The sequence below is a fragment of the Dendrobates tinctorius genome, unplaced genomic scaffold (assembly GCF_039654945.1).
Source record: "Dendrobates tinctorius isolate UK_male_01 unplaced genomic scaffold, ASM3965494v1 ptg000058l, whole genome shotgun sequence".
In the NCBI taxonomy this organism is placed as follows: domain Eukaryota; kingdom Metazoa; phylum Chordata; class Amphibia; order Anura; family Dendrobatidae; genus Dendrobates; species Dendrobates tinctorius.
In genome coordinates this window covers 20,948,024-20,973,623 of record NW_027361726.1, presented here as the reverse complement: position 1 = coordinate 20,973,623, position 25,600 = coordinate 20,948,024, and the positions used below count along the sequence as shown (strand labels likewise).

The 25,600-nt window shown below is 41.9% G+C and overlaps 1 protein-coding gene across 1 annotated transcript in view; it reads left to right on the top strand.

The window, feature by feature from the left end:
- Positions 1 to 22,062, top strand: part of UNC79 (unc-79 homolog, NALCN channel complex subunit) — a 191,532-nt gene extending 169,470 nt beyond the window's left edge. The window contains exons 45-51 of the mRNA XM_073578106.1: positions 15,914 to 16,003; positions 16,087 to 16,262; positions 16,347 to 16,533; positions 16,970 to 17,167; positions 17,658 to 17,735; positions 18,603 to 18,644; positions 19,328 to 22,062. Coding sequence (XP_073434207.1) covers positions 15,914 to 16,003; positions 16,087 to 16,262; positions 16,347 to 16,533; positions 16,970 to 17,167; positions 17,658 to 17,735; positions 18,603 to 18,644; positions 19,328 to 19,528 — 972 coding nt within the window. The 3' untranslated portion in view covers positions 19,529 to 22,062. The remainder of the gene's footprint in view (positions 1 to 15,913; positions 16,004 to 16,086; positions 16,263 to 16,346; positions 16,534 to 16,969; positions 17,168 to 17,657; positions 17,736 to 18,602; positions 18,645 to 19,327) is intronic.
- Positions 22,063 to 25,600: the final 3,538 nt, after the last annotated feature.

The window sequence follows — 25,600 nt, the reverse complement described above, 5'->3', positions numbered from 1 at the left end:
ACAAGAATATAACTACTATAATACTGCCTCCTATGTACAAGAATGTAACTACTGTAATACTGCTGCTATGTACAAGAATATAACTACTAAAATAATTACCCCTATTTTCAAGAATATAACTACTATAATACTGCTCCTATGTACAAGAATATAACTACTATAATACTGCCCCTATGTACAAGAATATAGCTACTATAATACTGCCTCCTATGTACAAGAATATAACTACTATAATACTGCGCCTATGTACAAGAATATAACTACTATAATACTGCCTCCTATGTACAAGAATGTAACTACTGTAATACTGCTGCTATGTACAAGAATATAACTACTAAAATAATTACCCCTATTTTCAAGAATATAACTACTATAATACTGCTCCTATGTACAAGAATATAGCTACTATAATACTGCGCCTATGTACAAGAATATAACTACTATAATACTGCCTCCTATGTACAAGAATATAACTACTATAATACTGCCCCCTATGTACAAGAGTATAACTAATATAATACTGCCACATAAACAAAAAATATAACTACTATAATACTACACCCATGTACAAGAATATAACTACTATAATACTGCCCCTATATACAAGAATATAACTAATATAATACTGCCCCATAAACAAAAAATATAACTACTATAATACTACACCCATGTACAAGAATTTAACAACTACTATAATACTGCTGCTATGTACAAGAATATAACTACTAAAATAATTACCCCTATTTTCAAGAATATAACTACTATAATACTGCTCCTTTGTACAAGAATATAACTACTATAATACTGCCCCTATGTACATGAATATAGCTACTATAATACTGCCTCCTATGTACAAGAATATAACTACTATAATACTGCGCCTATGTACAAGAATATAACTACTATAATACTGCCTCCTATGTACAAGAATGTAACTACTGTAATACTGCTGCTATGTACAAGAATATAACTACTAAAATAATTACCCCTATTTTCAAGAATATAACTACTATAATACTGCTCCTATGTACAAGAATATAACTACTATAATACTGCTCCTATGTACAAGAATATAGCTACTATAATACTGCCTCCTATGTACAAGAATATAACTACTATAATACTGCGCCTATGTACAAGAATATAACTACTATAATACTGCCTCCTATGTACAAGAATGTAACTACTGTAATACTGCTGCTATGTACAAGAATATAACTACTAAAATAATTACCCCTATTTTCAAGAATATAACTACTATAATACTGCTCCTATGTACAAGAATATAACTACTATAATACTGCTCCTATGTACAAGAATATAACTATTATAATACTGCCCCATATGTACAAGAATATAACTACTATAATACTGCCCCCATGTACAAGAATATAACTACTATAATACTGCTGCTATGTACAAGAATATAACTACTATAATACTGCTCCTATGTGCAAGAATATAACTACTATAATACTGCTCCTATATACAAGAATATAACTACTATAATACTGCTCCTATGTACAAGAATATAACTACTATACTACTGCTCCTATGTGCAAGAATATAACTACTATAATACTGCTCCTATGTACAGGAATATAGCTGCTATACTACTGCTCCTATGTACAAGAACATAACTACTATAATACTGCCTCAATGTACAAGTATATAACTACTATATTACTGCCCCTATGTACAAGAATATAACTACTGTAATACTGCCTCCTATGTACAAGAATATAACTACTATAATACTGCGCCTTTGTACAAGAATATAACTACTATAATACTGCCCCCTATGTACAAGAATATAACTACTATAATACTGCCCCCTATGTACAAGAATATAGCTATTATAATACTGCCCCATATGTACAAGAATATAACTATAATACTGCCCCCATGTACAAGAATATAACTACTATAATACTGCTGCTATGTACAAGAATATAACTACTATAATACTGCTCCTATGTGCAAGAATATAACTACTATAATACTGCTCCTGTATACAAGAATATAACTACTATAATACTGCTCCTATGTACAAGAATATAACTACTATACTACTGCTCCTATGTGCAAGAATATAACTACTATAATACTGCTCCTATGTACAGGAATATAGCTGCTATACTACTGCTCCTATGTACAAGAACATAATTACTATAATACTGCCTCAATGTACAAGTATATAACTACTATATTACTGCCCCTATGTACAAGAATATAACTACTGTAATACTGCCTCCTATGTACAAGAATATAACTACTATAATACTGCGCCTTTGTACAAGAATATAACTACTATAATACTGCCCCCTATGTACAAGAATATAACTACTATAATACTGCCCCCTGTGTACAAGAATATAGCTATTATAATACTGCCCCCATGTACAAGAATATAACTACTATAATACTGCCCCATGTACAAGAATATAACTACTATAATACTGCTGCTATGTACAAGAATATAACTACTATAATACTGCTATGTACAAGAATATAACTACTATAATACTGCTATGTACAAGAATATAACTACTATAATACTGCTCCTATGTACAAGAATATAACTACTATAATACTGCCCCCTATGTACAAGAATATAACTACTATAATACTGCTCCTATGTACAAGAATATAACTACTATAATACTGCTCTTATATACAAGAATATAACTACTATAATACTGCTCCTATGTACAAGAGTATAACTACTATAATACTGCCCCCTATGTACAAGAATATAGCTATTATAATACTGCCCCCATGTACAAGAATATAACTACTATAATACTGCCCCATGTACAAGAATATAACTACTATAATACTGCTGCTATGTACAAGAATATAACTACTATAATACTGCTATGTACAAGAATATAACTACTATAATACTGCTCCTATGTACAAGAATATAACTACTATAATACTACCCCCTATGTACAAGAATATAACTACTATAATACTGCCCCCATGTACAAGAATATAACTACTATAATACTGCCCCATGTACAAGAATATAACTACTATAATGCTGCTATGTACAAGAATATAACTACTATAATACTGCTCTTATATACAAGAATATAACTACTATAATACTGCTCCTATGTACAAGAATATAACTACTATAATACTGCCCCCTATGTACAAGAATATAACTACTATAATACTGCCTCAATGTACAAGTATATAACTACTATATTACTGCCCCTATGTACAAGAATATAACTACTATAATACTGCCTCCTATGTACAAGAATATAACTACTATAATACTGCTCCTATGTACAAGACTATAACTACTATAATACTGCTCCTATATACAAGAATATAACTACTATAATACTGCTCCTATGTACAGGAATATAACTACTATACTACTGCTCCTGTGTACAAGAATATAACTACTATAATACTGCTCCTATGTACAAGAATATAACTGCTATAATACTGCCCCCTATGTACAAGAATATAGCTATTATAAAACTGCCCCCATGTACAAGAATATAACTACTATAATACTGCCCCCATGTACAAGAATATAACTACTATAATACTGCTGCTATGTACAAGAATATAACTACTTTAATACTGCCCCTATGTGGAAGAATATAGCTTCTATAATACTGCTCCTATGTACAAGAATATAACTACTATAATACTTCCCCCTATGTACAAGAATATAACTACTATAATACTGCCTCCTATGTACAAGAATATAACTACTATAATACTGCTCCTATGTACAAGAATATAACTACTATAATACTGCTCCTATATACAAGAATATAACTACTATAATACTGCTCCTATGTACAGGAATATAACTACTATAATACTGCTCCTATGTACAAGAATATAACTACTATAATACTGCTCCTATGTACAAGAATATAACTACTATAATACTGCTCCTATATACAAGAATATAACTACTATAATACTGCCCCCTATGTACAAGAATATAACTACTGTAATACTGCTCCTATGTACAAGAATATAACTACTATAATACTGCTGCTATGTACAAGAACATAACTACTATAATACTGCCTCAATGTACAAGTATATAACTACTATAATACTGCTGTAATAATGTAATATTCTGGTTCCCGCATGTGATCTGACTTTGTATTTTTGATATGTTGGTGTGTGTGTTTGGATGCAGATTTCATACTGAGGGTGATAGATTTGTCTATGTAACGGAATCTTTACTTGTGCATTTTTTTCTGTATCTTCCCTGGTTATGTGAAGAGGATGATCAGACTTTTTGTGCCTCTTCTCCTTTCATCTTTAAAATTTGACATATTTCATTTTCATTAAATAGATAAAAAATAAATGGATGGATGGCAGGGAGACTCGCTGGTGCCACTGTTAGAGTCCATGAGGCTGGCGCTGCTTGTCTGTGTTAATGCTACAGATTTATGAGGTGGGGGGGGCGCTCACTGGTCAGATTCTCTCAGTGTAAACAGTAACCCCCCTCATTAAGTCTCGGACATCAATCAGTATAAAGAGGGAATTAGACAATAGAATTTAGGTTTAATAATGGATTTAGTGTGGGCTACTGCATTATATTCTGTCAAACTACCGTATTTTCTGGCGTATAAGATGACGACCCCCAACTTGTCCAGTTAAAATATAGAGTTTGGGATATTCTCACCGTAAAAGACTGCCCCTCTTCCAACGCACATACGGTAAAAATTAAAAAAACATTCACTTGAATGGGGGGCCCAAACATCCAGTGTTTGCTGCGCTTGTAATGTGCATGAGAGCGCAGCAAACACCGCTTCTGATCGGCAGTGAAATAATCCCCGCTTGTCAGAGAGCCACGGTTCCCACGCTGTCAAAAGACAGCGTGAGTGCTCAGTTGTGATCGGAGGTATAATGTTTACCTCCGGCCATTGGTGTCAGCTGATGGGACTACAGCTCCCATCATCTGACACCTGCTGCCACTAATAACAGTGAGAGCAGGAGCGGCGGATGGGAGCATTCATTAGCTGCTCCTGTGCTGTAAATAAATAATTACAAAAAAACGGTGTGGGTTCCCCTGTATTTTTGCTAAGCAGTCAGACAAAACTCACAGCTGGGGGCTGCAACCATCGGTTGTCAGCTTCAGCAAGGTTGGTTATCAAAAATAGGTCCACGCGTCGTATTTTTTATTATTTAAATAAATAATTAAAAAAAACGTCATTGCCCCCCCCATTTTTGACAATCAACCTTGCTAAAGCTGACGGTTGGGGGCTGGTATATTCAGACTTGTAAGGGGCCATGGATATTGGGCCCCCCAGCCTAGAAATAACAGGCCGCAGCTACCCAAAAAAAGGCACATCTATTATATGCACCAATTCTGGTGCTTTGTCAGGCTCTTCCCACTTGCCTTGTAGCGGTGGCAAGTGGGGTTCATATTTGTGGGGTTGATGTCCCATGTTGCCTTTGTATTGTCAGGTGACATCAAGCCCACAGATTACACGGATTTGTATTGTCAGGTGACATCAAGCCGACTCAGCTGTCTGCTTTAGCAAGGTTGGTTGTCAAAAATGGGGGGGGATCCCACACCGTTTTTTAAAATGATTTAAATAATCAAAAAACAGCGTGGAAACCACTCTATTTTTTATAGCAAACCTTGCTGAAGCTGACAGTTGAGGGTTGCAGCTCCCAGCTGTGAGTTTTGTCTGGCTAGTTAGCAAGAATACAGGGGGACACACGTCGTTTTTTTAAATTATTTATTTACAGCCCAGGAGCGATGAATACTCTCTTCCGCCGCTCCTGCTCTCACTGTTATTAGCGGCTGCAGGTGTCGGATGATGGCATCAGTAGTCTCATCAGATGACACCAGTGAGCACTCATAGTCTCTTGTGACAGCGTGGGAACCGCGGCTCTCTGACCAGCGGGGGTGATTTCACCGTCGATCAGAAGCGGTGTTTGCTACGCTGTCATGCACATGACAGTGCGACAAACACCCGGTGTTCTGGCAGCCGAACCCGAACAGTACGGAACTTTACTGCTAGGGTTCGCCCATCTCTACTCCTGAAGACTGCAGTGAAGTGGCGCAGGTGCACGTGTGCGAGATCTGAGAGGCAGAGAAGGAGGTAATAGGATACATGGGCGGGCCAGACGGGTGGAAGAGGCGTGTTTTCTGTGCACAGCGCCGCGCTCTCTCTTTTTTCCATAACCCGGGCGTCCCAGACGCCTGCACTTGCTTCACTTACATTGTCCTGATGAGGCACCCACTCACCTTGTCATCAGGACTGCTCCCCCCACCATACAGTCATGGCCAAAAGTATTGACACCCCTGCAATTCTGTCAGATAATATTCAGTTTCTTCCTGAAAATGATTGCAAACACAAATTCTTTGGTATTATTATCTTCATTTAATTTGTCTTAAATGAAAAAACGCAAAAGAGAATGAAGCAAAAAGCAAAATATTGATCATTTCACACAAAACTCCAAAAATGGGCCAAACAAAAGTATTGGCACCCTCAGCCTAATACTTGGTTGCACAACCTTTAGCCAAAATAACTGCGACCAACCACTTCCGGTAACCATCAATGAGTTTCTTACAATGCTCTGCTGGAATTTTAGACCATTCTTCTTTGGCAAACTACTCCAGGTCCCTGATATTTGAAGGGTGCCTTCTCCAAACTGCCATTTTTAGATCTCTCCACAGGTGTTCTATGGGATTCAGGTCTGGACTCATTGCTGGCCACCTTAGAAGTCTCCAGTGCTTTCTCTCAAACCATTTTCTAGTGCTTTTTGAAGTGTGTTTTGGGTTATTGTCCTGCTGGAAGACCCATGACCTCTGAGGTAGACCCAGCTTTCTCACACTGGGCCCTAAATTATGCTGCAAAATTTATTGGTAGTCTTCTGACTTCATAATGCCATGCACACGGTCAAGCAGTCCAGTGCCAGAGGCAGCAAAGCAACCCCAAAACATCAGGGAACCTCCGCCATGTTTGACTGTAGGGACCATGTACTTTTCTTTGAATGCCTCTTTCTTCTCCTGTAAACTCTATGTTGATGCTTTTGCCCTAAAAGCTCTACTTTTGTCTCATCTGACCAAAGAACATTCTTCCAAAATGTTTTAGGCTTTTTCAGGTAAGTTTTGGCAAACTCCAGCCTGGCTTTTTTATGTCTCGGGGTAAGAAGTGGAGTCTTCCTGGGTCTCCTACCATACAGTCCCTTTTCATTCAGACGCCGACGGATAGTACGGGTTGAAGCTGTTGTACCCTCGGACTGCAGGGCAGCTTGAACTTGTTTGTATGTTAGTGGAGGTTCTTTATCCAACATCCGCACAATCTTGCGTTGAAATCTCTTGTCAATTTTTCTTTTCCGGCCACATCTAGGGAGGTTAGCCACAGTGCCATGGGCTTTAAACTTCTTGATGCCCTGCGCACGTTAGACACAGGAACATTCAGGTCTTTGGAGATGGACTTGCAGCCTTGAGATTGCTCATGCTTCCTCACAATTTGGTTTCTCAAGTCCTCAGACAGTTCTTTGGTCTTCTTTCTTTTCTCCATGCTCAATGTGGTACACACAAGGACACAAGACAGAGGTTGAGTCAACTTTAATCCATGTCAACTGGCTGCAAGTGTGATTTAGTTATTGCCAACACCTGTTAGGTGCCACAGGTAAGTTACAGGTGCTGTTAATTACACAAATTAGAGAAGCATCACATGATTTTTCGAACAGTGCCAATACTTTTGTCCACCCTCTTTGTTATGTTTGGTGTGGAATTATATCCAATTTGGCTTTAGGACAATTCTTTTTGTGTTTTTTCATTTAAGACAAATTAAATGAAGATAATAATACCAAAGAATTTGTGTTTGCAATCATTTTCAGGAAGAAACTGAGTATTATCTGACAGCATTGCAGGGTTGTCAATACTTTTGGCCATGACTGTATGTGGCAACGCGCAGATTGCTCCGCACCTGCCCTATAAGACGACATCTGGCGTATAAGATGACCCCCGACTTTTGAGAAGATTTTCAGGGGTTAAAAAGTCTTACTCGCCGGAAAATACGGTAATAAACTTCTGACACCTATAGACGTGTTCTGCCACCACAATCCAGATCTCCTATGCCTTCTTTTTCTTATAACTCATTTTATTGAAAAGGTAATAATATGGCAAAGAGCAACAACATAATGACATTTTAAACTATAACAATCAATTCTGAATATTCAGACATGTAACAAAAACATGTTGAAGATTAATTAGGCTTCATACATTGCATATTTCAAAAGTTATACAATGAGGCTGTGTTCACACGTCTGCTTTTTTTAAGCGTTTTTCCCCTGCAAAAATGCTTAAAAGACGCATACATTAAGCATCCCATTATTAGAATGCATTTCACAATTTTTGTGGACATGATGCATTTTTTTCCGCCAAAAAAAACGTATCGCGGAAAAAAACGCAGGATGTTCATTACTTTTGCGGAAAATTCCGGGTTTTCCAATATATTCATTGAGAATTTGTATGCTCCGGAAAAAAACGTGAAAAAAATGCAAAAAATAAAAATGCGGATTTCCTTCAAAGGAGTCAGGTTTTGCTCAGGAAAATTCTGCTTACGTGTGCACATAGCCTTACAACGTCACTCCGAGTAAAATGTCGATAAATCATGCAAATAACCAACTTATAGATGAACTAGACTTACTTGACTCAGAATCTAGTTTCAGAATGTAATTTATATTAAACCTTATTATTGTTATAACCTTAACCCACTATTTTCACCATGTCTTGATCGTTAGCCATAAGTGCTTGAGGAGTTCCTCCTGTTTGCGGAGATCTAACCAATATACCCTAACGCCTTTTGAAACGTTTCTGGGCATTTCCTGTTTTTATATATAAAGTGTTCATATGAGTTCACCATCCACATGGAATGATTTGGAGGTCATCCCGTTTTCCAGTATTCCTTATGGTAAAATGAATGGTGTCATTCAAAAGTACAACTCCTCCTGCAAAAAACAAGCCCTCATATGGCTATAATGAGAAATAAAAATGGTATGGCTGTTGGATGAAGGCAACAGAAAAACTGAAAATGGTCATGACGTGAAGCAGTTAATATGCCTCTCTTCCCCCACAATTCAAAATTCTGGAGTATTTCAAAATGGTGTAGTCCATGGTTATGCCATAGTGGGGCTTCCAGTGGGATATTTATATACTTTTATAACTTCCATCCATAGTTTTCTGGACAATTTATGAATAGGAAATAGCTTGTTTTTTCTTGGACAGTTTTAATCCTTGAATATAGGCCATAAGAGACTAGAATCCAGAAAGTCCACCAAGTCGCTTTCAGGAGGTTTAGTCATATCGGCCTGAACCCAAGGCTCTATTTAGTATTTAAGCTGACTTGACAAATAATATAAAAACATGTTAGAGAGTGTCATTCCAGCATGTTTTGGGTCTTTGTTATTTTGCCAATTGTAACTTGTGTCTAGAAGATCCCCACACAATGGAGATGATCATAGCTTTGAGGGTTTGATGAAAGGATTTTGATGTCTATATAAAAATATGTTGTAAGATATATAAGCATTTAAGTTGGGCAACCATTTTAATAAGAATAATTCTGGCCGCTACAGCAAGAGCAGCTTATAGTTTAAATTTACCCTTAAATAATGGAATCATTAAGAGCGATCATCTCCGAGGCTTTACTAGATGTAACAATACCTAGGTGTTTGAATTGATTTACCAAACTTAGAGCTAATATCATTGAATTTAGTAAGTTGGATCTTTAATATAGCAGGAATTACTACTTCCAGTTTAAGAGACCAGAATACCCCCCATATTGATTAATTACGTCTATGGCCCTTGGGATTGATTTATCTGGTCATGATACAAATAATAATAGATCATCTGCACACAAGGTCAGACCAGGCCAATGGCTCTGTGGATAGCGCAAACCATAAAGGTAATAAGGGACACCTCCCGGCAGCGTTGGCACTCAGACCCTCTATACCAGGGGTCCTCAAACTTTTTAAACAGGGGGCCAGTTCACTGTCCATCAGACCACTGAAGGGCCAGAATATAGTTAAAAAAAAAAAACTCTGAACAAATTCCTATGCGCACTGCACATATCTTATTTTGACACTCAGATCTACCTCTCTGGCCCAGACGTCACCTCTCTGCTGTCCAGAATCCCAGAGTGTCTATCAGCCATATCCTCCTTTTTCTCCTCTCGCTTCCTCAAGCTCAATGTGGACAAATCTGAACTCATCTTTCCTCCATCTCACAGATCTTCCTTACCCGACCTAGCTATAACAATTAATTACATCACACTTTCCCCAGTACCGGAAGTCCGCTGCCTCGGAGTAACCTTTGACTCTGCCCTGTCCTTCAAACCGCACATCCAAGCTCTTTCTACCTCCTGTCGCCTCCAGCTCAAAAATATTTCCAGAATGCGTCCTTTCCTCAACCCTCAATCTACTAAAATGCTTGTGCATGCCCTCATCATCTCCCGCCTCGACTACTGCAACTTCCTTTTCTGTGGTCTCCCTGCTAACACCCCTCACACATCTCAAGTCCATCCTTAACTCTGCTGCCTGACTAATTCATCTCTCTCCTCACTACTCCTCCGCAAATCTCTTCACTGGCTCCCATTCCCACAGCGTATCCAGTTCAAATTACTAATACGGACCTTCAAGGCCATCTATAACCTGTCTCCCCCATATGTCTCTGAACTAATCTCCCGATACCTTCCCTCACGTAATCTCCGGTCCTCCCAAGACCTCCTTCTCTCCTCCACACTTATTCGCTACTCACCCAACCACCTCCAAGACTTCTCCCGAACTGCCCCTATTCTCTGGAATTTTGCCCTAACAAGTCCGACTATCAACCACATTTGGATCCTTCAGACGGAACCTGAAAACCCACCTCTTCAAGAAAGCCTACAGCCTGCAATGACCCCGCTACCTCCTTCTCCCTCACCACTACCCGTGATATCACCTCAACCAACACCGGAACTGCTGCAACCCCCCAACCTACTATCTCCTTCCCCACCATCCTGTAGCATGTAAGCTCGAAAGGGCAGGGTCCTCTCCCCTTTGTATCAGTCTGTCATTGTTAGTTTGTTTACTGTAAGTGATATCTGTAATTTGTATGTAACCCCTTCTCATGTACAGCACCATGGAATCAATGGTGCTATATAAATAAATAAATAAATAATAATATCATGGTTTCCTAGGGATTCCAAATTGCTATTAGTAAAATACCAATATATATACAGCGCTACAAAAACAATATACCAGCAATAAAATTGCCCACACAGAGACATACAGACTGCACTGCCCATCAATGAAGTCTGATCAGTGCCAATCAATGCAGCCTTGCCAGTCCATATCCTTTCAGCCTCACCTGTGCCCATATTGGTGGAATTCTGCTTTTACCTCAGGCTCAGACTGGTGTGGTGCGAGAGTCCCCAGTAAGCAGGTAAATGTCCCCATTGGGCAGGTAAATGTCCCCAATAGGTAGCTAAATGTTCCCAATAGGCAGTATAGGTCCCCAATAGGCAGCATAGTCCCCAATAGGCAGGTAAATATCCCCAATAGGCAGGTAAATGTCCCCAATAGGCAGCATAGGTCCTATTAGGCAGCATAGGTTCCAAATAGGCAGGTAAACATCCCCAATAGGCAGGTAAATGTCCCCAATAGGCAGGTAAATGTCCCCAATAGGCAGCACCGGTCCCCAATAGGCAGGTAAATGTCCCCAATAGGCAGCATAGGTTCCCAATAGGCGGGTAAACATCCCCAATGGGCGGGTAAAAGTCCCCAATAGGTAGCATAGTCCCCAATAGGCAGGTAAATGTCCCCAATAGGCAGCATAGTCCCCAATAGGCAGGTAAATGTCCCCAATAGGCAGCATAGGTCCTATTAGGCAGCATAGGTTCCTAATAGGCGGGTAAACATCCCCAATAGGCGGGTAAAAGTCTCCAATAGGTAGCATAGTCCCCAATAGGCAGGTAAATGTCCCCAATAGGCAGCATAGTCCCCAATAGGCAGGTAAATGTCCCCAATAGGCAGCATAGGTCCTATTAGGCAGCATAGGTTCCTAATAGGCGGGTAAACATCCCCAATAGGCGGGTAAATGTCCCCAATAGGCAGGTAAATGTCCCCAATAGGCAGGTAAATGTCCCCAATAGGCAGGTAAATGTCCCCAATAGGCAGCATAGGTCCCCAATAGGCAGGTAAATGTCCCCAATAGGCATGATAGACCTTACCCGGCGTTTTAAAAAAAAACACCCAAAAAACAGTGCTCACCTATGTCCCCCGCTGCTCTGAAGAGCTGCCCGCTCGACTCGTCTTCTTCTGGCACAGGCGGCGTGACGTCATTAGGTCACGCAGGCGGCGTGATAACAATCACGTCGTCTGTGCTGCATACGGAGGTCTGCAAGTCTTCCAAAGTGGCAGCGCATTGCCTTTCCTCGCGCCTCGTCGCACCGCCTGCGATTACAGGGCCCACCGGCATTGAACTGTAGTGAAGTTCAATTTCGCTGGGCCCAGGGGACGGTGTAGCTGAGATAGAAGGAACAGCTGCTCAGGTCCCCTTGAGACAGGCCAGATAAATGTCCTCGGCGGGTCGCATGTGGCCCGCGGGCCGTAGTTTGAGAACCCCTGCTTTATACCCTGAGCAGTGACTGAACCTGTGCCGTTGCTGCCTCGGTGACTGATATTGGAGCCCTGCTAGGGGAATAAAGTTCATTTCCTTCTAGCACCGTGGGTCTAAGTGCCATTGCCAGGCAGATTCACAAAGCCATTGACTTGCAGATTAACCCCATATCTGCAGGTTAATAGTATGTTTTCAACTGACACGTTCCCTTTAGTAAGCAAACTGTAGATATGAAAAATATTTAAAAGTGTAACTATCATTCTTATTTCATAAATCAGCAGTACTTATGAAAATCAGCTACTTGGTAATATCTTTATTAAAGAAATTTACTTCTTTTACCTCCTGGACTGATATTTCACTCTCACTTTATGGGTAAAATGTGCAGTCAGTGACGAAAAATGTAAACATTAAGAGATGACAGTTGGTGCTTATAATATTCTATGTAGAGGGGAGGAGACAGGCATTCTGCAGCACGGTTCCCATGAAATGACAGTTACATTTCTCCATAGAACTTTATGGGCACCAACCATTACCTCTTATCTCAGTAATGGGAAAATGTTATGTAGACAAAATGGGAAAATCTGTATTCACCGAAGACACGTTTTACCGGTGAATTGAGAATGAATCGTCACTCTTTTGTAGGAGAAAGAAGCAGGTGGTTCTGATGAGATATATTGCAACAGGTATTTTGCAGAGAAGCTGTAAACAGATTTTTAACAACTAGGAACACTGGAATCAGGGGCTCTGCCTCATACATCGTGCTGCTCTCAGATGAAGGAACAAAAACCTGCTGACAGATTCCTTGTAAATGCCCCTCCACCCTCATATCCCTTTATGATAAACCTGTCTCAGATGACCAGAGATCCCCATGCTTGAACCCACAAGAAGAACCACCACTCTCCGGACCACCAGAGAACTTTCAGGTGAAATTGTAAGGGACGTAGTATTTTCTTAATCAATAAAAATGTCCACATCAAAAGATCACAAGTTGTTAGAGATTTCTGAGATCAATGAGTAGGAGGTTGAGTGCCCGGAGGAGCTACAAAGGGTTCCAAGTTGAAAACAAAAAAGCAAAGGGAAGAGCCTTTATAGTGTCTAGGTAAGATACATGGAGGCTGGAAGAAGCTTTACACCAAGGGTCATAGCTCTGCAAAATTAAGATTACATGTCTGCGTCCTCTCTGTGTCCTGTCTGTGACCTCTCTGTGACCTGTGTCCTGTCTGTGTCTTGTCTGTGTCCTGTCTGTGTCCTCTCTGTCTCCTCTCTGTGTCCTTTTTGTGTCATCTCTGTATCCTGTCTGTGACCTCTCTGTGACCTATGTCCTGTCTGTGACTTGTCTGTGTCCTGTCTGTCTCTCTGTGTCCTGTCTGTGTCCTCTCTGTATCCTGTCTGCGTCCTGTCTGTGTCCTGTCTGTGTCCTGTCTGTGACCTATGTCCTGTCTGTGACTTGTCTGTGTCCTCTCTGTCTCCTCTCTGTCCTGTTTGTGTCGTCTCTGTATCCTGTCTGTGTCCTGTCTGTGACCTCTCTGTGACCTATGTCCTGTCTGTGACTTGTCTGTGTCCTGTCTGTCTGTGTCCTGTCTGTGTCCTCTCTGTATCCTGTCTGTGTCTTGTCTGTGTCTTGTCTGTGTCCTGTCTGTGAACTATGTCCTGTCTGTGACTTGTCTGTGTCCTGTCTGTGACCTATGTCCTGTCTGTGACGTGTCTGTGTTCTGTCTGTCTCTCTGTGTCCTGTCTGTGTCCTCTCTGTATCCTGTCTGCGTCCTGTCTGTGACCTCTCTGTGACCTATGTCCTGTCTGTGACTTGTCTGTGTCCTGTCTGTGTCCTCTCTGTCTCCTCTCTGTCCTGTTTGTGTCGTCTCTGTGTCCTGTTTGTGACCTCTCTGTGACCTATGTCCTGTCTGTGACTTGTCTGTGTCCTGTCTGTCTCTCTGTGTCCTGTCTGTGTCCTCTCTGTATCCTGTCTGCGTCCTGTCTGTGTCCTGTCTGTGACCTCTCTGTGACCTATGTCCTGTCTGTGACTTGTCTGTGTCCTGTCTGTGTCCTCTCTGTCTCCTCTCTGTCCTGTTTGTGTCTTCTCTGTATCCTGTCTGTGTCCTGTCTGTGACCTCTCTGTGACCTATGTCCTGTCTGTGACTTGTCTGTGTCCTCTCTGTATCCTGTCTGTGTCTTGTCTGTGTCTTGTCTGTGTCCTGTCTGTGACCTATGTCCTGTCTGTGACTTGTCTGTGTCCTGTCTGTGTCCTGTCTGTGACCTATGTCCTGTCTGTGACCTCCCTGTGACCTATGTCCTGTCTGTGACGTGTCTGTGTTCTGTCTGTCTCTCTGTGTCCTGTCTGTGTCCTCTCTGTATCCTGTCTGCGTCCTGTCTGTGACCTCTCTGTGACCTATGTCCTGTCTGTGACTTGTCTGTGTCCTGTCTGTGTCCTCTCTGTCTCCTCTGTCCTGTTTGTGTTGTCTCTGTGTCCTGTCTGTGACCTCTCTGTGACCTATGTCCTGTCTGTGACTTGTCTGTGTCCTGTCTGTCTCTGTGTCCTGTCTGTGTCTTGTCTGTGTCCTCTGTATCCTGTCTGTGTCCTCTCTGTATCCTGTCTGTGTCTTGTCTGTGTCCTGTCTGTGACCTATGTCCTGTCTGTGACCTCTCTGTGACCTATGTCCTGTCTGTGACGTGTCTGTGTTCTGTCTGTCTCTCTGTGTCCTCTCTGTATCCTGTCTGCGTCCTGTCTGTGACCTCTCTGTGACCTATGTCCTGTCTGTGACTTGTCTGTGTCCTCTCTGTCTCCTCTCTGTCCTGTTTGTGTCGTCTCTGTGTCCTGTCTGTGACCTCTCTGTGACCTATGTCCTGTCTGTGACTTGTCTGTGTCCTGTCTGTCTCTCTGTGTCCTGTCTGTGTACTCTCTGTATCCTGTCTGCGTCCTGTCTGTGTCCTGTCTGTGACCTCTCTGTGACCTATGTCCTGTCTGTGACTTGTCTGTGTCCTGTCTGTCTGTGTCCTGTCTGTGTCCTCTCAGTATTCTGTGTGTTTCTTGTCTGTGTTCTGTCTGTGACCTATGTCCTGTCTGTGACTTGTCTGTGTCCTGTGTCCTGTCTGTGACCTATGTCCTGTCTGTGACTTGTCTGTGACTTGTCTGTGTCCTGTCTGTGTCTTGTCTGTGTCCGGGCTGTGTCCTTTCTGTAACCTCTTTGTGTCCGGTCTGTGTCCTCTCTGTGTCTTCTCTGTGTTCTGCGACTTCAAGTTTTTGTGAATTAAATGTCAGGTCTGTCTCCCCTCTGATGACATAACCTGTGTCCTCCTTTGTAGTGCGGCACAGCAGCCATGGAGTGCACCAGACAGTATATTGGGGAGATCTTGGATTTCATTGCAGACATGCACACACTGACCAAGCTGAAGGTAAGTCTAAATCCCTGGAAGACCACCGCAGGGCACTCATGTCTGGCATATCATGTGATGAGCCTACCTGCTCGCTCCCATAGAGCCACATGAAGACCTGCTCACAGCCTTTGCATGAGGACACGTTCGGTGGACATCTCAAGGTTGGTCTCGCCCAGATTGCTGCTATGGAAATAACACGCGGAAACCATCGGGACAATAAAGCAGTGATACGATATCTGCCCTGGTTATACCATCCGCCATCAGCCATGCAGCAGGGGTGAGGACAAGAGCACAGCATTCTGAGAAATGTTTAAATTAATCTACATGATACAAGTCCGTTTCTGTCTTTCTCACCCCGCAGTCCTAAAGAGTTCATCGAATGTGTCACTCACATCCGACTTCTATCGTGGCTTCTCTTGGGGTCTCTTACGCATGGCGTGGTCTGTGTGAATTCACCCTCACCCTGTATGCCAATCCCATTAGATGCGGGCTCTCACGTGGCTGATCATCTGATCGTCATTCTCATCGGATTTCCTGAGCAATCAAAGGTAACGCAGCCGCAAAGCAAAAATTGTGACGGCTCTGTGTATGGACATAGACAGTCTTAGTGCATAGGGACATTTCAGACTGCAGGAAGTGTGAATATTAATTAAAGGGCAGGGAAAGTGTATTGTGTTTGAAGTTTAAGGGGTTGTCCAATTAGATTGTCCAATATTTTTTTTTTTTTTTTTTTTTTTAAAGTCCCTTGTCAATAACCTGGTCTCAGGGTCCTTCAGAAGCTGCAAGTGGTCACATTTTGTGCAGGCCAAATGTAGCATTGTACGGTTTCCTTTTTACTTAAGGATCTGTATTCGTAATTCCCAGTCATGCTGGGTCTTCCAGAGGATAAGACACTCTCTGTAGCTCTAGATACTTAACCTCTGGTATTGAATAATGGTATTTCTTATCCAGATGGTCTCTATAACGCACATTTCATCTCTGCAGACCTCCGTGCTCCACATGTGCTCGCTCTTCCATGCCTTCATCTTTGCCCAGCTGTGGACCGTGTACTGCGAGCAGGCAGCCATTGCTCCGACCGTTCAGAACCAAAACGAGTTCAGCTTCACGGCCATCCTGACGGCTCTGGAGTTCTGGAGCAGAGTCACCCCCAGCATTCTGCAGCTCATGGCGCACAATACTGTGGTGAGTACAGACCCCCAGACTCCTCTGCATGGTCCAGTCAATCACTGGTAATTGGCGTTCCTGTAGAGCTCGACTAATTACATCTCCACGCTGCAAATCTGATTATGCAGATAATATCACCAGGCTGCTTTCTGTCCAGCCCTGAGTGGCATTTAGAGAACGCAGGAGGCAGGCTGAGAGACCTGACTGCAGATTCTAAATTTAATGCTTCTGGGAGGGTAATTTTCCTTGCATATTCGCCTACTTTTACCTGTCCCAATTACAGATATTTTGCAGCCTTGGGGAATTTTATTGGTGAGGGTGCAAAAGCAATAAAGGGGGTACTGATGTTGCAGGATGGAAGGTGGGGGCTCCTTTTATTTGCCCTAGAGCATTTTCTGTTTAGTTTAGACATCGCATGCAACAATGGAGACAGTGCTGAAAGCAAAAGTTATAGCGACTTGTGCTAGATGACTGCTGCCGACCGCCGTAATGTTTCCTGTTCCTGCAGATGGTGGAGATGGTCTGTCTACATTTGATCAGCTTAATGGAAGCGCTGCAGGAGTGCAACTCCACAGTTTTTGTGAAGGTAAAGCACCAATACCTGCTGTGTGTCAGATTGGACTGTCATGGCTGCATACAGATGGGACATTTATGCATTAAGCTGCCATAATACAAGGTGCACCATGAACACCCCTAGGGCTAAGGCACTTGGTCTCCTATTACTGGCATATCCGGTGCCTGTGAGCGCTGCCCTAATAACCATATATGAGGATGTAGAGGTATGACATAAAAACCACAAGCCCCAGCACCACCTGCTCTCCGTATACTAAATGTTTATTCATGTAAAACCAGAATCAGTAGTCTGAGGCCGGGAGTATGATGTAACAATGCACAAAATCTAATTACACTGAAAGCTTTTTGTGTTCTGTGACATGATATATAGGAAGCCGCGCCGCTTCTCCAGAGCGGAGCACGAGGTGACTCATCACAGATAGTCAATACCAATTATCCCCGGCCTCCAGATTTAGAGGTGTAATTGCAGACCTTGATAATGTTAAAAGGACGTAATTGCATTCATATTCTGGATCCGAAACGCAGCGACCAAGGTCTAATTAAGCGATAGACGTTCATTCGCCCTGCGTGGTGCCTCAGCAGAATCCAAATGAAGCGGATGGGGCAGATAATAGAGGAAAATAACTAGGCGCGTAAGACTGAACAGCAAAAAAGACGTCCGTGTGCCTCTGAATCATGTGTATTAGGAATTGGCCAACCCCGTAGTCCATGCCTTGGTGCCCTGGTCCCCATTTCACACTCTTGTCTTCACGTTACTTCTGCTGCCGCTTGTCTCCAGATAAAATTATCAGGTTTATTTCCCTTATCTCCCACTGCTCAGATCTAGTTTTTTTGCAGCGTGCATACATTTTTTAGTAACGTTTTGCATTCTTTTCTGCAGTTGATACCAATGTGGTTACCGATGATCCAGTCAAATATAAAGGTGAGTGATCGCGGCTTCTGACTTTGCTGTCACACTATTCACATACATACACGCTTAATATCAGGTTGCAGAGCGGCCGTATGTTACCAAGAGCAACTTTAGATTCTACCCACTTTCCCTCATGGATGTTATGCAATAGATAAGGTATATTGGAGACTACAGATAATACCCTCGTGTACCCCCAATCCAGACTTGCACCAAACTCTTAGAAAAGTGGCCCCTGAGAATTCAAGACAGGAGACCCTTTTTTGTTTCATTCTCCTGCAGGGCCTAAAAAAGAAGGGCCAATGCCCCATTGAGGCAAAAAGGTTTAATTGGGTTTAAAATCCCCTTCTTCTTATGCCTTGTAGCAAAGTAGTGGTCTGCTTCTCTGTACGGCAGAGGTCCCCAACCAGTGCTCCTCTAACAGCTGTAAAATTATAGTTCATCGCAAGCAAGGCATGCTGAAAGTTGTAGTTTTGCAACAGTTGGAAGCCAGGGTGTAAATCTGTACAGACGTAGGACTTCTTACAGCCAAGGGTTTGCCATTTCTACCCAGTGTAGAGAATGCTCTGTGAGCTTCTATTTACTGACAGCATGCAGAGATCAGCATATTAGAAAGCTGTAGATGTTTTCAGTCTAGGATTGGACGAGCTTCTGATTCTCTGTAGATATACACGCTAATATACGTCTCTTCTGTACAGCATTTATCAGCCGGGCTGCAGCTTCGCCTGCAAGCAATACAGAACAACGCCAACCAGCAGAACCTGCGGATGTTACAAGGATCTGCCCAGTTCAGCCACAACTCGGGGGTCCTGAAGAAATGGCTGCAATGCACACAGTTCAAAATGGCGCAGGTGGAGATTCAGTCGTCAGAAGCTGCATCACAGTTCTATCCCCTGTAATGTGCAGACACCCGGTGACAAGATCTGCTGGCCCGAGGGGGTCACAAGTTCAGGGGTCAAATATTCAGGAGTATGCCATAAAGCAGAGCCGGATGGTACTTATAGATGTTAGGACAGGTGAGGGATGGAGTGGGATGTTCTGGGCCTTCAGTAGGTGTCATACACTTATTAGGTGGCAGAGGTGTGGGCCCCTCAACTGTGTAGATTTGGGGTGCACAGCCACGTAGAGGGGCTGCACTCTGTAGTCTGATAATACATACCAAAGACGCAAAGAGTCATCTTCTCTGTAAAGGTCGCAGTGGAGCGGATGGAGTCACGGCTGTATCTGCTTCACCCAATCCAATCGCCATTGTGGTGCCAGTGTCGTTATCAAGAAAGTTAATGACTGCTGACAGAATGATCCAGATTGTCTGTTATGTGCATGATCTGCAACATTATCAACCCGAGCATGAGAGGCTGCTGACATCCCAGCTTGTGATTGTAACTAGGCTTCCAAAAGACTCGCACCCCCTCCATTATTGACCACCATGTTCAATATAATCTATATCACATGACATTATACATCATGTCAGATTTGAATTACATCCACGTTGTACTTCAGAGCTGCACTCACTATTCTTCTGTTCTACTCCACCAGCAGACTGATAAGTGCAGCTCTGCGGTGTAGTACAGGTTGTAACTCAGAACCAGTACAGGATCAGTAATGTAATGTATGTACTCAGCGACTGCACCAGCAGAATAGTGAGTGCAGCTCTGGAGTATAATACAGGATGTAACTCAGGATCAGTAATGTAATGTATGTACACAATGACTGCACCAGCACAATAGTGAGTGCAGCTCTGGAGTATAGTACAGTATATAACTCAGGATCAGTAATGTAATGTATGTACACAGTGACTGCACGGCAGAATAGTGAGCACAGCTCTGGGGTATAATACAGGATGTAACTCAGGATCAGTAATGTAATGTATGTACATAGTGACTGCACCAGCAAAATAGTGAGTGCAGCTCTGGAGTATAATACAAGAGGTAACTCAGGATCAGTAATGTAATGTATGTACACAGTGACTGCACCAGCAGAATAGTGAGTGCAGCTCTGGAGTATAATACAGGAGGTAACTCAGGATCAGTAATGTAATGTATGTACACAGTGACTGCACCAACTCTGCTGGTTATGTTGGATAGTTTTATATGTAACCTGGAACATGGTACTCAGTAATGGACACATTGCCTTTAATTCCGCACTGATACATTGCAGCTTTTGGCTGTCACCTGAGCCGTCATATGGATGGATTCCTGTCACTCTCTGACCTGTACATCTTTTATCAATCCTAATTGATGTCCTGTGGATAAATCTAGAACATGGAGTACAGAGGAGGTGACAGATCAGAGAGCTGATACAGGGTGACTCCGGTTATAAATCATAGTGGTAAAATGTGCTCAGAATAAGAAGTAGTGTCGGATCATAACCACAGTGCAGATCTTGGAACCGACAGAGAAGAAATCACAGATAGAAAGTGATCGAATCCTGGTTCACTGGGTTGTTCTGGATACTTTATGGCTGCGGCCGTCGTTTCACAGATGTCAGCGCTGGTGTCACGGTTCCGGCTTTTCCCAGAAACAGATATAAAGAGTTGTTAAGGATAGGGCTTGGCGCCATATTGTGTCCTGTGGTAGATTGCAGCAGCTTTGTATATACAGAACACTGCGCAGCGTATACATACCTGTATCTTATACACTATTTCTATGCCTAATTTTCTATTGATACAAATGTAAATGATCCTGGGATTTCCCCCAAGTTTATTTTTCAAATATTTTTATTTTGCCAAAATTGAGATAAAAACCATTGATATGCTAATCCAACAATAGATTATTAATGCTCTTAACCTATAGTGTAAAGGTAAAACCAATACAAGCAATCAATGGACTGCTAATGATTATTTCAGTTTTTTGGGGTTTTTTCACGGCCAGTGTGAGATTTTTCCGGGGACCTCTTACCTGTGTATGACGTATGCAGGCAGAGCGGACCTCTCTTTATTCAAAGTGAATTACTTAATGGAAAGGGGTATCCCGTAAAGTGACAGTTATAATGGTGTAAATGCCCCCTAATATGAGAATTTCTATATTGTAGAGGTTGTAATAAGCTTATAATGACATAGAGATGATTTATAGTCTATTATATATCTGTCACAGGATTATTGATCTTTCCTGACTAAGCTGAGGCCACACAGCGACTTATGTTGCACAATTCCCAGTTCTATCTTTTGACAAGGTAAGTTTTAGTTTAGGAAGTGAAGTTTTAAGGTGTGAAAAATAGATCCTAATACATACCTGTAGTACCCCAGATTCAGCAAAGCCACACCAGATAGGGAATGGTCACTTTCCTCGTGAGCCGGCCGTTTCTTCGGCGCCGTTAAAGTGCACTTAGAATTCCTGTTAGCAGTACTGTGATCACAGTTTTATTTTGTTGTTTTTTTGTGTTTTTATTTGCTGCTTTAAGGACCCAATAAAAAAAACAATTTGTAGTCGCCCCAGGGGCTTGGTTTTGTCTGATCCAATGTTGATTCGTTACATGAGGCTCATTTTGTGTTGGTTTTATCTACACACAAGGCACTAAAGGCTGCTCAATAAGTAAAGGCTACCAAGGGCTGAACTGCACCGTCTAAGGACACTGAGTGGGTCAATTATCAGTGCTGTTACAGTATGGCCATTGTGACAGATGCCCCCCAGGGTGATCTCTGCCTAGTTATACCCTTCCTGTCTGTTATTTTTGTTTTTTTGCCAGCAAATGAGAGAAAAAAAATAAAGGTCCTAACAAATTCTTTAATTTTTTGATAAATTTTATTTTATGTCATTGACTGTAATAAAGAAAAGTAATTATATGTGATTTACTGATAAAAATATGTTAAATGAAATAAATCCAGATTATTTATTACAAAGAAATGTCCTGTGTGTATCATGGAAGCCAGTACTCAAATGCTGCATGCAAAGGGGTCACAGATGCCAATGTACCTATACATTACCTGTCAACATATTTATGGGGCTGTAGTGACCCAACAAATATTACTGGTCTAAAAATGCACCGAAAAACAGTGGCATCAACATAGTGCCCACAAAGTATTAGCCAGGGTGTTCCCATAATCATTGCCATACAGGTATTGATGGCACAATGAGTGCCACTTGGATAGTGGTATCTTTTTCAGTATCATCCAGAGAGTGTACTCCTAATCCGGGGCATCTACTTAGTCGTCTCATAATCAGTGCCATCAAGAGGGTCCTCATAATTAGTGACATATAAAGAGTGTTCCCATAATCGGTTCCATCAAGAGTGTCCCCATAATTAGTGACATATAAAGTGTTCCTATAATCCGTGCCATCAAGAGTGATCCCATAATTAGTGCCATATAGAGAGCGTTCCCATAATCAGTGCCATCTAGAGTGTCCCCATAATTATTGCCATATAGTGTTCCCATAATCAGTACCATTTGGCTAGTGCTTCTATATCGGTATCATCTACATAATGTTTCTATTTTCATTCTTATCAAAATAATGTTCTCACATTCAGCCTCATCCAGTCTCTGAAATCATTGAAATCCAAATAGTGTTCCCATAATGAGACTCAGAGTGTCCACATAATTAGTGCTATAGAGAGAGTATCCCTATAATTAGTGCTATAGAGAGAGTCCCATTAATTAGTGCCATATCGGGAGCTTTCCCATAATCCATGTCATCTAGGTAGTGACTTTACAGTAAGTGTTTCCATATTCATTGCCAGACAACGTGTCCCCAAAATTAGCTTCATGCAGAAAGTGTTCTCTTGATTAGTGCCATACAGAGTGTTTCCATAATCAGTACCATACATAGAGCTTTTCCATAATCAGTTGCATCCATGTAGTGACTTCATAATAAGTGCCATCCACAGTGTTCCTTCTCAAAATTAGTGTCACGCAGTCTTGCCATAACCAGTGCCATGCTGACTGTGTTCCCATAATTGGTGCTATCCAAAGAATATCCCCGTAATCAGTGTCAGAAAAGACTGTACTCATTCACAAGGCCAGCGAGGTCCCCCATCATCACTACCTTAGTGATAGTGTTGGTATATTATCAGTTCCCATAATTAGTATCAGCCCAATAGTGTCCTGATAGACAAATTCAGTAAGAATACCTTCGTACAAACAATATTGGACAACATGCCTTAGCAAACAGTGCCACAGAGTATGTCATTATAAACCGTGTCCGATAAAATGCCCCCATAATTATCATCATACAAAGACCCCCATGAACTTCGTCTGTCAGTGTATCCATAAACAGTGCCTATAGTATCATTGCCAGACAGAAATTGCCCTTATAATTAATGTCATCCAGACAGTGAGCTATAAACAGTGCCAGTGTCTTTATAAATATGGACAGCCAGAGTGATCTGCTATAATCTGAGCCATACAGAGTGATCCGCTATAATCTGAGCCATACAGAGTGATCCGCTATAATCTGAGCCATACAGAGTGATCCGCTATAATCTGAGCCATACAGAGTGATCCGCTATAATCTGGGCCATACAGAGTGAACCGCTATAATCTGAGCCTTACAGAGTGATCCGCTATAATCTGAGCCAAACAGAGTGATCTGCTGTAATCTGAGCCATACTGAGTGAACCGCTATAATCTGGGCTGTACAGAGCGATCCTCTATAATCTGAGCCGTACAGAATGCCCATGAAAACTTTGACAAGAGAGCCCCCAAAAGGAGTACCATCTAGTGTCCTGATAAACATTACCAGCTAGAAATAGTCCCCATATTTAGTGCTATCCAGAGAGTCCTTCCCCTAAAGTAAACCCCTCATGGCTTTGTAGGGATATGTCTTTCTGGGTGAAATTTGGCAGATTCCTTTCGGGACACTCCAAGGTAATCATAGAGGGTTACAAAATAATTTATCCATCTGCATCCAGGTATCAATGTTGCCTGCAAAATGGCTGCAGATTGTCAGACTCCACCATGATGACTGTGTTACCATGAATTCCTTTCACTCATCTGTTGAGCCTCCATCCCTGTGATTGTTCCAAGATGTCACATTTACATAAATCTACATTATTTACAGTCTGCGAGACATTCAGAAAATCCAGCTGACCACACGTGTTTCTGAGAATGAGGCGCAGAGAAACCATAAAATTTACTGTCCTGGAAAAAGTGCTAACGAACAATTGGATTTTATGGCCCGAACCCTTGGTTCTACGGAGTCATAAATCTGCTAGATGAACATTTTATGACCTGAGGACATATTTTATGGGAGCCGTAAAAAGGCCCATGAAAGAAGAGAGAGGCAAAACAGATGATGGGTTAATATATTTATTGTGTATTGAACGAGGCAAGCATGAAGACAATGCAAGACTGATGTCTGAAGATCCGCATGGAACACCCCTGGTAGCGTGTATATGATCCATGGAGGCTGAGCTGATTATCTAGTCCATGGATCCTTCCTATAGATAGAAGTCAAAGGTGTACTCATGGATGATGAGTCTTCTCTTGGATCCCCATACGTAGCCTACAAGATCTTTGGCCCTATTCATCCCAGCATTTGTGGTCCTATCACCCATGAGAGTTAGAATTGGAGGTTGCTTGGGCCAACAATTAGTGCTAGTGATCAGTCACATTATGGGATTACCTTGCTACTCTGGTTAAGGGATGGTCACCTTTTTTGGCCTTGTCCATAACCATGGTCATTCTTTATGTGTTGCATTAAGAAGAAATTTGGAACGATTAGTGTGTCCGTCACTGGGTCTGTTTCCAATGTCCATCTAACCTCATCACGCAGTAGGGGACCAATGGTGATATAACAAGACCAGAATCATGCCTCACTATATCGAGATAGGTTCCTCAAACGTGGTAGCCCTGCCCTTTGATAATGGAGGTCAGGTCATTGTGACTTTGTCCCTCTACTTGTGTTCCTCAAACCAGCTTTATGGACAGCTTCCTGACATTGGTATGGAGAAACTTAACACACTAACTCAGAGCCACTTTCTAGAGCTCTGCTTTGAGCCCAACTCTTGTATTGTTTTAGATGGATCTCAAGGTCATC